General features: G+C 40.5%; 1 protein-coding gene across 9 annotated transcripts in view; it reads left to right on the forward strand.

The window, feature by feature from the left end:
- The window catches only part of MACROD2 (mono-ADP ribosylhydrolase 2), an 859,998-nt gene that overhangs the window by 152,520 nt on the left and 693,598 nt on the right, over window positions 1-13,880 (forward strand). For 5 of the 9 annotated variants that reach the window (XM_083829142.1, XM_083829141.1, XM_083829148.1 and 2 more), the window contains exon 4: window positions 1,986-2,063. The exons of the other annotated variants lie outside the window; for them this stretch is intronic. In XM_083829142.1, the coding sequence (XP_083685268.1) occupies window positions 1,986-2,063 (78 nt within the window). The remainder of the gene's footprint in view (window positions 1-1,985; window positions 2,064-13,880) is intronic. 9 annotated transcript variants of the gene reach the window in all.

Raw genomic sequence — 13,880 nt, forward strand, 5'->3', positions numbered from 1 at the left:
CTCTGTCTGACAAAGCCATCAGCAGCACATTTCCAGGAGGAGACAGGGTTTTCCAAATGCTCTGAAGGTGGTCAAGAATGAGAAAGGAGAATTGCTCATGATGTCAATGTTTGGCTAAAGCGCTTTTGGTGTATAAGGTGGCACTTGTAATGTCAGTATTTCAAACGTGGCTTGGGGAAAGCTGAGAAGTGCAAGTCTGCAACCTTTGTATGTTCTGAGCAAGTTATTAAAAAAGTGTAATAAAACCTAAAACTCTTAACACCTGCATAAATACAGCTAGCGCCAAGTTCAGAGCAAGCAAAAGCCAGGCTTTCAGTGCACTGGGTACCAGGCTTACGAAACTTGTTGCCAAAGGGTATTGTGAATGCTTAAGGTTTAAAGAGAGGCTGGACGAGTTTGTGGAGGAGAAAGCCACCAAGGATTACTTGGAAACTGCAGCCAACAGAGGAGCTCCCTGAGCTGGAAGCATATGGAGTGTTAGGAAGAATAACCGTATTTGGGAATATTCGGCTCAATCATCCTGTTCTTGTTCTTTTCCTTCCCATCTTTCCATGCCCTGTGTTAGAAGTAAGGTCTCAGACTGGGTAGACCTTTCAGTTGAAGTAGTACCGCAGTTCTTGTGGCCTTCTCAACCAGAACAACCTCTGTCATGAAGGAGAGGCAGGTTAGAAAAATAAACCAGCACATGGAAGAAAACACACAATCTGTGAGAAAAATCACGTGGGAGGAGGCCGGGGGAAAGGTCAGTGGACCGGCCACACGCCTGTCACGCCGTGTCACTGTGCTCCTCTCTTTCTCTCCTCTCTGCGGAGCAAGGCTGAGCTGTCACCAGAGGGGAAAAAAAAAAAGATTAGGGCAGGGCTTCTGAGTCTGTTCTTTTGTCTGAAGCGTTGAAAGGGGTGCCGCAGCCTGTTTCTTATCCCCTGCTCTGGATCTGCTTACGTACCATTACCACCGAGCCCATGCATCACCACTCTTTGTGCCCTGTAGCAGCATTAGCTCCTTCTTTGGGCTCGGGGAAGCTCTCTGCTCGGTGCCCAGGCTGGCATACGGAGAGGGGAGAAACAGGAGCTTCTCCTTGGGGCAGGACCTTTCAGATCGTGTTGTGCTGCTGCTGGGCGGCGTGGCAGCCTGCCTGGTGTTGCTGAGGTTCATGGGCACAAGACTGCCAGCTGCAGCGATCACTCCCGCAAGCCGCACATGTAAAAGGCAATAGCGGGGGACAGGATTAAAAAAACGATGCACTAAGAAATCATATATAAAGAAGCAAAGTGGACTTCAATCTCTCTGTGAGCCTTTCATGTTACTGAGGACTATCCAGTGTGCTCACCTGCTCATCCTTTCGGGAGTAAATGGCACACGTGTCTTCCTTGTTGCTTCAGCCAGCTGCCTTGCCACACTGTCATGGAGGGACCTGAATTTGCAGAGGCAGACTAAGTAATGATTTCCTTGCCTGTCCTTTTGCAAGAAGAGACTGTTTTGAATCTTCTTATTTTGCAGTTCCTGAGGCTATAAATCAGAGAAGTGCTGTATGGGACAGGGGGCGTGGAGGTTTTTGATTTCTAGTTGTCCAGCCATTGGAATATTAAAATAGTATTAGGAAAAATCCTATTAAACCTTCCGCATTAAACTAGTGCATTTATACGACTCAGCGAGTTGTTGGGTTGTATTAAATTAGGATTGCTACAGGACCTGTGTAGAATCAATAATTCATTGTACAGGCACAGCAAAACGTGATCAGGTCCTTACACTGGAGAAAGGCTCGTCTAAACAAGCAGGACAGAGGGGTGGGAAAATTAAGAATTGAAAACTATGGGGCAGGCCTTCAAGATATTTAGTTACGTGGCCAACCTGGCCGCCTTCTGCCAGGGGCCACCACAGTGGTCCCATGGCATTCGCTGTGGATGAAAATAACATATATTAAATATATGATATTTATATATTATATATATGATATATATATAATAAAATATCTGTTTTGTCAGCCCTGCCACAGCATTCCGTCTTCTTGGTGGAGGAGCAGGCAGCACTGCTGCACGTAGAGGGCCCTGATTCTCTTAACTGTAAGCATGAGCTGTTGTCTTTTTTTTTTTTTTTTTTTTTTGGCAGTCTGTTAAGACCATTAAGTTGTTTAGACATCTAGTTAGTGACAGAGGAAGCAGCAGCGTTCAGTCTGGCACAGGCCATTAAGTATTTTATTTTCAGGATCAGAAAGCCAGGGTTGCTTTAGAAAGAAAAATCAGAGCAGAAATATGATCCACAGTGAAGCCTAAATAACACTCGTAATATTATATATATATGTTTGGATAGTAACTTATATTGCAATGGTTTATGAATTTATGATTGTTGTAGAGACTATTATAAGCAGGATTACAGTATTTTATGTTTTAATTGCAATTGATAGCTCTGAAGACAGCAAGAAAAATAGTGCAATGGAAAAAACAAATAATAAGGGTCTTAAAACCAAACCCAGCCCTCTCTAGAGGCAATATTGTTGAGAGTTTTCCCATTGTTACGGAGTGTGGGTTCAGGCTTTGGTCCATAATAAAGGATGCTGAAATAGACTTGGTGGAATTGTGTGTGAATAATCATCCTCAGTGCATGTGAAAATACAGAGGAATATCTGTTTATATAAATTGTTCATTCTCTGGCAGTCAGTATTTACTAATTTTAATCAGAGAGAATTTAAGATAAACTGGTGTGTTTTCCATATCATCTACTGCAGTGTAGTGAAATCAGTACCTCCTATGCACATAAGTAACACTTTCTGATTTCTGTCCTTCTAATTTCTGACCTTCACTTCTGATTAACCTGAGATTTCCTCAGCAAAGCTTCCATTGAACTCATCAGGACTTGGTTGATAACTCTTTTAATAACCCTCAAATGTCGAGCCACTTGAAGTTAATTGATTACCATTAAGGCACCCAAATTGGAATTCACTGTCTAGCTTTGTATATTTATATTATGTCAATAAAAACAGAATGCTTCTTAAATAACAGTATAAGACATTCAAATAGCTAGCTTTTTGCTAGTGCTATGCATAACTTCTGGAATATATCCTCCACTGCGTTCAGTATCCCAGCGGTGTGGAGGAAGGGATGGAAGCATCCTGGAACAAGGCATTTTCTATCTCTGAGTTGAAAAAGAAAGGAAAGACACAAACTAAAAAATAAAAAATAGAAGAAGACGTGTCTGCAGCGGGCAGTTTCCTATGAAGGCTGTGGCTGAGTAGATAAAGACACTTGCCAGTTTTTTCAAATGGTATATGCCCAGCTTTGAATCGCCTGGCGTGTGGTGGGATCCGAATTTGGTGTTTTTTTCCTCCGGGAGAGGACTTTGGGAAGCGGGCCTGGCCAGCCCTGCATGTGGGCATCTCTCCCTCCACCTGACTTCTCACCCTCATGGGTGCCTTGCTGGCAGCAGCCCTGGCAGGGAGGGAGATGGCTGCAAACCCTCTAATCCCTTCAGACGTCACCGTTTGGCAATTCACAGCCCTCAAAGTCATGCTTTTGGGGAGTCAAGATACCAGCCAGGAATTCATCCAGCTAATGCTCTCCATTGTTTGTGGTTTTATTCAGCAAGTACAGTGTTCAGCGAGCGCTTTGCTTTTGCTTCCCGGTTGTTTAATCTTTGTTTCAGATGAATCGCCTTGTTTCCCTGCTGGTGCCAATCTCCTTTCTCTTGAGCAAGAGGCATCTTTTTGTGTTTGTTAAATGGGCAATGATGAAGCGTTTTAAGTGGTCCAAAGGTCCTATTAATTATGTAAAACAACAACAACCAAATAGCTACAGCTGAATTTGTTAAGCTTGTTTTTTTTTTTTTCCTTTTTCTTTTTTCCCTAGCAGTCTTAGCACTCAAGTGAAAATAATTCAAGCTTGTTCTGTGTATTTGCCTAAAACATCGTGCATTTGGATGCATATTTCTGTTCGTGGCTTAATCCTGATGGCTCTTCGTAGCTCTGAATATGTTAGTGTTTCAGTGGCAAGGGTATTTGAGATTTTCATGTTCTGCTACATAAGAATAATAAAACCGAGAAGGAGGAAACGGGACGAAGAAGCCAGTTTGCCATTAATTTGTCTTTTTTAGTTCTGAGATACTTTGATCGCCTTTTCTGCACTCTGCTCCCCAATGGGCAGCACGCGGAGCATGCTGGTGGAACAAATTGCTTTGAGCAGGACCAAACGCGAGCAAGAGAATTACGTGGGGCTGCTAAATACTGCACTGAACAAATATGCCGAACACCATACAAACGTCGCTCCTGTATTCTCCAGCTCGCCTTGGTTAATCACAGTGAGCACTGACACTGCCAGGGAAAGCAGGAGTGAGCGCGCTGCCCCGTGACTTGCCATCAGTGCCAGGGCACGTGTCATGAAATGCTGGTTTTTCCCTGTCTGGGTGCTGTTTCCCTGTTTCTGTTCTGCCTCATCTTCCTCACAAGTAGTGCTTTGAAAGCATCACGTTTTGCAAAGAGTGAGTATCTGAACAATTTTATTTTTGGAAGGTTTATTTAAGGGAAAATATCTGTATGGTAACTGCTGTAGAAGAAATGGCTGATATGTGTCCACCTGCTCACGGCAAAGTTCTCCTTTGGTGGACCTCAGCTGGTCCTCCTGAGGACTCTCCTTTCAAGCCTCTGCTCTCCAGAAGCTCCTCTTAGTAAAAGGAGGAGCTGCTGGTCTTTTCCTCGGAAGACCTTCTGGACAATTGAGCACTAACCTCCCATGACACCCACCAGCCGGACTTCCCATGGCATTTGGGGGTAGTCTAGAGAGGCTGATGACACTGGGCCGTGCATTTGGCAGTGGGCTTCCTAGCTGGAGCTGAAATGTGCTAAACTTCACTTTCTGCAGAGTTTGATCTGCACTATTAAGCGCTCAGTATTTTCTTTACCTTCATAGCAATCTGCAGTGGAGCCTGTATATTTAAGAGCTGTTAGGCAGAATTATTTTTCAAATATGATTGCTCAGTCTCTGCTTTCCAGATGACGTATTACGGTGTTAAATTTCTGGTTTAAACATCACTTATAATCTTAACCGCACACAGTTACGGAGCCCAACTTCACCCCGAGGAGTTCCTTGAGAGCAGGTGGCAGGATGCTGGCAGAGGAAATTTATGCTGTAAAGCCTCCAATCCTGTCATTAATTTGGGTTTCCACTGTGTAGTTCTGTGGGTAGAAACTAGATGCTGCCAGCAGTGTTCCTCCATGAAAACACAAGATAAAAATCAGACAAGTGATGATCAGTAAAAAAGAACTTGGGGCTCTGATGTAAATGTTAGTTTTCAGTTAGTGGCTGGAGAAGGGTCATCCTTCGACCTATTGCAGTTGCAGTGTAATTGCAATATAGGATTTTGTTGGTTTACTTCTTGTTAATTGCATAAACAAGTGGAGGAAAGGATGGGGAGAGTAAAGTTAATCTGAGAAGAGATAACTCTCTTCTGAGACAAATCTTAAATCTTGATGAACCAGAGAGGCTAAAATAGTACTCAGTGAGCACTAAAATGAACTTTTTCAGTATTTATTTCCTGTAGGTTGATAACATTGTCAAGGGAGCAAGTTTTTCACGTTGTGATAATGATTGGTATCCAATATCCAATTTAGGTTGTTTGTTTAATAATTCGATACTCATGATGAATTTTGTGAGGTGAAACTTCTTGCATATACATCTAAGTTGAAGTAAAAAAACAATGGCTTAATGTCTGGTTTTAACACTGCATTTATACATAAATATCTTCCATACTTCTGTTTTTCAAAAACTAATGTGTTTCCACAACACGTTTCTTCATAGTTTCACAATTATATTACCAGCATTTATGAGACACCAAGGGGCGAACTTTAAATGATCTATATGGTGTCCAATCAAATGTTCTCAAGAGCTTTGCTTTTGAGAGAAAAAATGGCATAATGCGTAGTAAAGGATAATGGCTATTCTTCAATCAAGATGCTTCCTAGCCTCATGCGACCTCTTAGCTCCCGAGCTGTCAGGTAAGGTTTTCTAGTTAGCAGCTACGTTCCCTCTCAAGAGATCTCTCAGATAAATTAATTTGAAGCTGAATTTTTCTTGACTCCCCAAGGGTGTGTTGTAAGTATCTTCCATGAAGGATGACCCTGAAAGATGGAAAGGAGTCGGGAAGTTGCAGGTGGTATTTACTGGGGCAAGAAAAAAAGGGTTGTTTTCTCAAACGTGACTATTGCTTGGATGAAGCCTGCTTTAGGCTTTTACATCTACTAGCTGCTTGTTTACATATTTGCCTTCTTTCTAACTTAGGTCACTTTAATCTGGTTACTGGAAACCATATGTGCTAGAACTGAAAGGCAAAATGTCATATTTCAGGAAAAAGCTGGATGGCAAACTGTAAGAGGGCAGCTTGACAGGGAAGCAGATGGAGCGGAGTGGTTCAGGAAAGCAAACTCTTGGGGCAACGTAGACCTGCAAGGCAGAGAAAGTGGCTGGGGTGTGAGAGCATGGGATGCGTGGGGTCTCGCAGGGAGAGAAGTGTGGGGGTTAGAGACGGGGTGGTTTTACCCCGAAATAAAATCTGGGAGACAAATGGTGCTTCTTGGCCCTGATAACAGCGTCTCATTTGGGTTTGAGATTATTTTTTTGCTCAGGAGTAGCAGATGCCAAACGCTTACTTTCAATAAAGAAGTACTTCAGATTCTGGTATTTTGGGCACAACTGCCTTTATTTAAACATATGTGCCGTTGTGGAAGGATAAAGTGGTCATACAGGGCAGTCTCTTGCAGGAACCTCAGGCCAGATAGAAGTGGTGAGAAATGTGACAGTGCAGCTGCTAACTGTAAGCTTGTGCAAGCCGATTTAAACGTGTGGTTATGGCTGTGAAAACCTGATCCAAATCAGACTGCGATGCATTTCCACTCACGTGGGGCTGGTGGCCTCTGTGTGCTCGAGCTCCCCCTTCATGCCTGCTGTGCCTATGGTACTAAGGGCTCGCTGAAGACCTAGATGTGGATTTCTGCTTAAGGGTATTGACATGGGTGAAAACCTGATTTTTTTCTTTTCTCTGCTGTGCTGTTTGACTGTAGCACAGCAAAGCAAAAATGCAGGTGTGCTTGCAGGCTGCAGCAAGAGCACTGTTCGATAGTTTGAAAATTGGTATTGACTGTCCCTTACCCTCCTGCATAGTGCAGATTTCCAGTTCCGAATATGTGTGATGTGAATGCTGTAAAGCTGATAGGTCAAATGCTGTTCCTGAACTTAAAGAAGGGTATTTCCAAAAGCTAACTTTGAGCCCAGGTTCCATCTTACAGTTGGTGGAGAGAGAGAGATTTCCTCCACGGGGTGGGATGTTCTGTGGCTACATCCACTGCCTGGTCCTGCTGGCTTTCCAGAAGGGCCACAGGGGAACCAAGGAGATCAATCCATTCTGCTAAAGCAGTTATTTGTGAACGTCCCTTCAAATATAATAGCCCAAATTCCTGATTTGCTTTCTGCTCACGTGGCTTCGGCAGCATTAGTTAAAGTTGACTGGTTTAGCAAACATTTTTTGTCGTTACGTGTATTTTCTCTTACATTCTTCAAATGTAAACCATGGAAAAGTAAAGGCATTAACCATTTGAATAATAATAAAAACATCCCAACCTAATGTTCTAGAGATGATATATACAGCCATTTATAAAAAGAGGATAAAATGGAAGAAAGAAGAAAGGAATATCAATTGGGAAAAGTCTTATATGTTCCCGGCAGTGTTTAGAGCTGTTATAAATTTCAATATTTTTTTCTTTTTCAACAGAAGAAACTAATTTTTTTTCAACTTAATAAATTTATTAAGTAGGGGATGTTACACAGATTTTTTAGTTACAGCTTTTTTTTTCCTTTTTTTTTTTTTTAACTGCAGCTAGGTAAATGTTCAAAGCACTTCTTATTTAACAAAATAAAAGCTGATAATTTAGCATTAAAAAAAACTCTTTTGGGATATAGAGAGTTTTCTTACAGGTTCTAGTCTTTCAGAAGATGTCCCATGAATAAATAATATTTTGCGTCCTTTGTCATGGACTTTGATCCTCTGGTAAGCTTTTTAAATGATGTATTAAAGTGGAACGTGTAATCCCTTTTCACTGTTTTTCTTTTCTTTTTTTTTGTTATTATTATCAGAACGCTTTCAGATGGTCATACAGAATCATTCACAAATGTTCATTGTCTGTTATTAAATAGGTGAAGATGAAAGAAGATTCTTAATGCATTCACCAATTTTCTTAATATTGGTAAATCCTGCTGTATATGTCGGGAAGTGATGCAAGATTCGGTTCCAGCCTGTTGGCTTTTTATCAACTCTGCTTTGAGCTGATAGCCATCAGAGACTTCTGCCTCCCGTGTCTGTACTTAAGGTTACCTGTCGAATATGATTTTGATGACAAATGTAATGAAGTGCATGTATGGAATAATACTTTTACGCCATGGAAACGGTATCAAAACATGACTGCTCTTCCTGTACTCGTTTTCCTTTGCTGGCCAGAAGAAGACTGGTGTGACTGGGGACTCTGAGAGGCTTGTAAAAGCAGAGAACTGATTTTTGTTGCCTTTTTCTTTTTTCCCTTCACCCGATCTGTAGGCCCCGTGCAGGTCACGAGTCCCAAGGCAGAAAGCATGCATAAATTAAAATTAACTACAACTCCCCCAAAGCAAGCAAGCAAACCCCCAAATAGCCCAGCTGTGACAGAAAGGCATGTAGCACTTTTTTCTCATCTTCTCGATATTAGTCCTACAGTCTTTCTCTCATGTCAGGTTAAATTGAGTCCACTGGGGTCATTGGGATCTTTTTGCCTATAAAGCCTGTGAAAACACCTATATTTTCCTCTAGTGATAGGTGCCATTTTGCCAAGAATAACGTTTCCCATAGTCTGAAGCCTGAGGAGCAGCCAAAAGCCTGGATCCTGCAGAGAGCTGCCAGCATTGCCAGCCCCTCACCCTGTCCCCCGGGGGTGTGCAGGCTGGGTGTGAGGGCATGGGGCGACGAGCCCCCCCAAAACCATCTGGGTGAGGGAATCAATGGCTGCTGGGGAAGGCCAAGGTGCCGGTGACTGGGACTGTCGGTACTTTCTGCAGTAACTGCAGTAGGTATTAATTTAGTCTGTCAAAATGGACTAAAGCAGTATTTAGGAGCTGAAGATTATTCATTTAAATTATGAAAAGGCAAAAGTTACGGTGATGGATGTTTCAGAGGATGCAAGGGGGACTAAAGTCATATTTAAATATGAATCCACTGTGAAGCTGTCATAACATCCCTTACAGTAAAAGTGAAATTGCTGAGCTCTGAGGTTTGTTTTCTGAGACTAACCTTAGGACTTACCCAGTCTTCTGCTTGCACTGTATTTCTCAGATAGGGAATTTAATCTTCTTGAGCCTGGCTCTTGAGTCAGTACTGACCCTTGTGGTGGTTGTGGCTTGGGAGCATTCCACGGAGCTCCAAGTTTTGGCTGCGTCCCATGGGAGGTTTGTAGGTTGTATGAAGGGGCTTGAACCTCCAAATGGGCATCCTCTGGAATTACTGATTTTGGAGAACAGGAAATGCAGGTTAAGTGCATTTATTCTTTGCAAGAGTCCTTCGGGTCCACCAATGGTTGAATTTATCTTTGTGAAAGAATGTCTTTCATGCTGGACATAATGCATTTCAAATCTGGGCTTCAATGAGATGGCAATGATAGAATAGATATTAGTATCCTCTCTGTTACATTTGCTATTTCAGCTTTTTCTTTTTTTTTTTTCTTTTTTCCTTTTTCTTTTTCTTTTTTTTTAAATTTTAAAGAGTCATCAGAGGTGCTTCGAACAAATACAGTTCTATTCTTCTAAAGATTAATTTGGAAATTGTAATGGCAGAACATATGATCTGCTTGCATTAATAGCAGGTGACTTCACCCTGTTTTAAGAGAAGCAGTCAGCATGAGCCTCAATGGAAGATTTCTTTGCCTGTTTACAGAAGAGGAACTCGTGATGATGATAGTGGTATCGGCCCACTGAGACAGTCCCCCACTAACACACACAACTGATTTTTGTGTTTCTCGTAGGACCCATTGCAGCTTTTATAGCCATAATTCCTTCTAAAAGTGTCTCATGCAATCCAAGAGTTGTGCTCAAAAGTTGCAATGTGAATTGAAAATATTTATGCAGATATATTGATATATCTTTTGTGCAAAAGAAAACAAAAAAGACAGGGGCAAAGTTTCGGCAAATATTCTTTTGTCACAACCTTTGTCTTTGCTTCCTTGTGATTTGTATTTGTTTTCTGGTCTTATCTTCTTACTCTGTTTTCTAACTGTTGATCCTGAAGAGGAGAAACAAATTTTATCATGAATGGAACAGGCAAAAAATCCTTCAGCTAACAGAGTTAGTACTAATTGATCCATGCTGGAATATTTGAAGTTGAAATTAATTCCCTATTTTACTCTGTGGGAGTTGTATTAGTACTTCAAAAGTCAGAACCTTTAGGATTTGCAGGGTACTTGCTCTGCAGCTTCCCCCGCCTTCTAAGAGAAGAAAAGTCTAGGAAAAAATTGGCAAGGGATTGGATAAAATGGCCTCTAAAGTGTTTATGATAAAGTAATCAGGAGTGGGTGAGAGTAGATGGGGACATCTTATCTAAAGGCAGTTTAGAAATTTTTTAAGCTTTGATTGAGATGTATTGTCCTATTAGATATACTTGATCCCATTAACACTACAGCCTTTTAAATGTTCAAAGCTGGGTATTTTTGAACAAAGGTTGTGAGTAAGTGACTGCATTTACATAAGTATGAGGATTCTCCACCCTGGGAGCTCAGATCTTGATATCCCTGATTAGATAGTCCCTTCAGGAGAGCAGGGTAGACTCAGATATGGGCATGATGTGTTTGCTCTGCAAGATAGTACAGCAGTCTGCAGACATCTACAAACTAAGGGCACTTCTGAAGACTTTATGGTTGCAGACATCATGGCACAGAAGGAGATCTTGGGTGAATGATCTTGGAATGATCTTGGAAACATGGGTGCTATCTTGCATCAAAGTGGTCGTCTTTTGGAAAACATGACATATTTCTCTAAGAAAATGCATGGTTTGCTTTATATAAAGTTTATATACTTACCCTTTCCTTGTTACTGTTCAAATTCCAGGACGCCAAGTACTGCTGTATTATTTTTCCCTCCATCATTTTTCTTTATTGAAAGATTGGTGAAAACAATTAGTTAAAAACTTTCCTTGGATTTCATGAGTTTTCTTTTTGGCAAGGGATTACAATTTTTTTTTTTCACGATAAACCAGAATTTCTCTTCTCCACAGTGCACATTATCAAGTACAGAGCCGGTTGATAAGTGAACTCAGCAGAAATAAAAATGACTTATTTCCAATATTTTTAGACTTTTAAGTGCTAGTATTTCCCTTGCTAACACCAGTGCTTGCTTTATGGCATTTGGTTTTCTGCTTTCTGCAGCAACCACAGTGTCTTCTAGTTGTCTGCCAGAATACTCCTACCCCTTTCTTGTAGAGATCAGATAGCTTTAGAGTATTAGTTGAATGTAAACTAGCAGTTTAAATAAGATTACTGGGATTAGTCATCTCAGCAGAGAAGATTTCAAGTGGGCATAATTGAGGTCCTTAAAATTATGAAGTAGACAATGAAGCTATTATGGTCAAAGGGGGAAAATGATAAAAAGAAAGTAAGATGTAATGAAAGAATGGATTTTTGTGTGTGCGTATTTAAAAAAAACACAAACAACCCACACAAAGTATGATATTACATGGCATTTTTCTGCTCAGCATAAAAGTTTCATTGTGGCAAAAGATAAGAGAAACATACCATGAAAGAATTACTTTTAGAAAAGGGAGTTTTATAACACTAAGAAATACTTTTTGTTGTGGAAGTCAAGGGGAGAATAATATGCATACTTACTCTCTAGACATATTTTTGTGTGTCTGACTTCTTTAAGAGACCTGTCATCTCAGTTTGTTTTATCATATAAAACAGAACATTTCAATTAGCATCCTTTTTTTCTTTTTTTTCCCCACTCCTTTTCTGTTTTATGGATTTTTTCGCTTTTTGTCTTAATCCTGCATTTCTTTTTTAGGATCCATTGTCCTCCTGGTGTTATTCTTCAATATACGGAGTGTATACTTGAAACATTTACCTCCAAGCTTTTCTTTGGTTTTGCCTCCTTCCTTTGCAAGGACTACTAGAATAATTCTGTTTCAGTGACATGGCAAGAAAAGATTGTGGCTCCTAGCTTAGTTTTCTCTCCGCGTGCATGGACAGCTCTGCTACACTTGAGTTTTTAGCTCCCCTCTTTTGGTGGAAAGACAGAATTAAGCTCTCCTGGGCTGAGCATGTTTTATTTTTCAATTGCTTTCTGTGGCAAGTGTTTGACCAAAAGACCGAGTAGGAAATGCAGTTTGAGAGCAGAGCAGGTCCAATATAGTCAAGGCTGTGCAATACTGAAGTAGTAAACTCTCCCCAAATTTCACACCTTGGAAGCGGACTGCTCTGAGTTTTATTCTTGGCTTGTAGCTTGCCATTTCCACCTCTTTATTCTGATAGCTGTTGTCTAAAGTATATTAGAATTTGTCTTTATTTTCAGTCATTTCCTCTCCCTCACATGCAGTATCAAACTCTTGCCACCCAGTATTCTTGTACTAGCACATGTAGCTTTTCTCCTTTGTTCTGGTGTGAGAAGTAAGGTGTTTTTTTTTTTTTTTTTTTTTTTTTTTCCGTTGTAATTTTCAGTAATTAAACTGATTAGAATTAAACTGGTGGGGAAACTGCATTTGATTACACAGGCAATACAGAGGAGGTAAAACTCATCTAACTAGGTTCCTTTCCAGCCTTTAGGCTTTTAATAGCTAAGTTAATTTCCTAGAGGAATATGGGCTGATTGAAGGAAAAACTATAATCATTAATTGCGGTAGATTTAATTTGTTTGAAGTATAAAGGAAAGACTGCCTGAGACTTCAGGGGAAGTAGAGAGCCATGCTTTTGCGAAGTCGCTTATTCCAGCCAGAGCAATATGTTTTCTGCTGCCTGTAACAAATTCTGGTAAAATTTGGGGGCTATTTATGGCTTTTATGCATTTCAGTGGGAGTGATACTCTTAGATCACAGGATTATTGGAGAGGAATTAACAGGGCCTCTATTCCTGTGAATTATGACCGTAAACTTACACTATGTATTTAGGAGTGTGTATTTAGTATTCTGGTCTATCTACCTGATGCTTCAGGGACATAAGCTCTTCTCTAGGTATCCACTGAACTGCTTCCTCACTAATGTGGTTATAGAATATGATGTTGCTGTAGTTGCTTTCCAAGAGAAAACAGAATTTTCCTTATTCAATAAAGGCTTTTTTTAATTGTCACTTAATTTCTTTTTCACTGATGATTAGAGCATGAGACTGGCGTTCTGGGGCCTGTCTCTATTAATTGCCACTAGAGAAGTCATTTTATATAGAGTTTGAATAGATGATTCATCTTTTTCTTTTCTGAGCAACTATAAAAACGTGCTTTACCTGACTTTCAGATGCATTTATATATAGCGTGAGATGCCTGTCATATCCTTCGACGTTACTGGTTACTGTATTTGTGTAAGCAGTGTTTGTACCGTGCCTAATTCTGTCTGTATTCTCAAAACCTTTTCCAAAAGTACTCAGCTGACTCATAAATCATGTTAGTAGTACTAGAATAATGAAATGAAGTGTTTGCTGTGCACAAATTAGATTATAACATCCCTGTTTGTGTTACCTAGATGTTGAATAGAGGACTGTGAATACATACTAATCCTCGATGCAAAAGGTCCGTATGAATTCTTGGAGTGTCTTCAGATTTTGAATTTTCCTGTATAAGGTAGAGAAAGAACAATAACTGATTAAAATGCCAACTTACTGAGAACCGTTTTTAGGAAGTTGTTCT

Source organism: Anser anser (genome assembly GCF_964211835.1).
Source record: "Anser anser genome assembly, chromosome: 3".
NCBI classification, from domain to species: Eukaryota; Metazoa; Chordata; class Aves; order Anseriformes; family Anatidae; genus Anser; species Anser anser.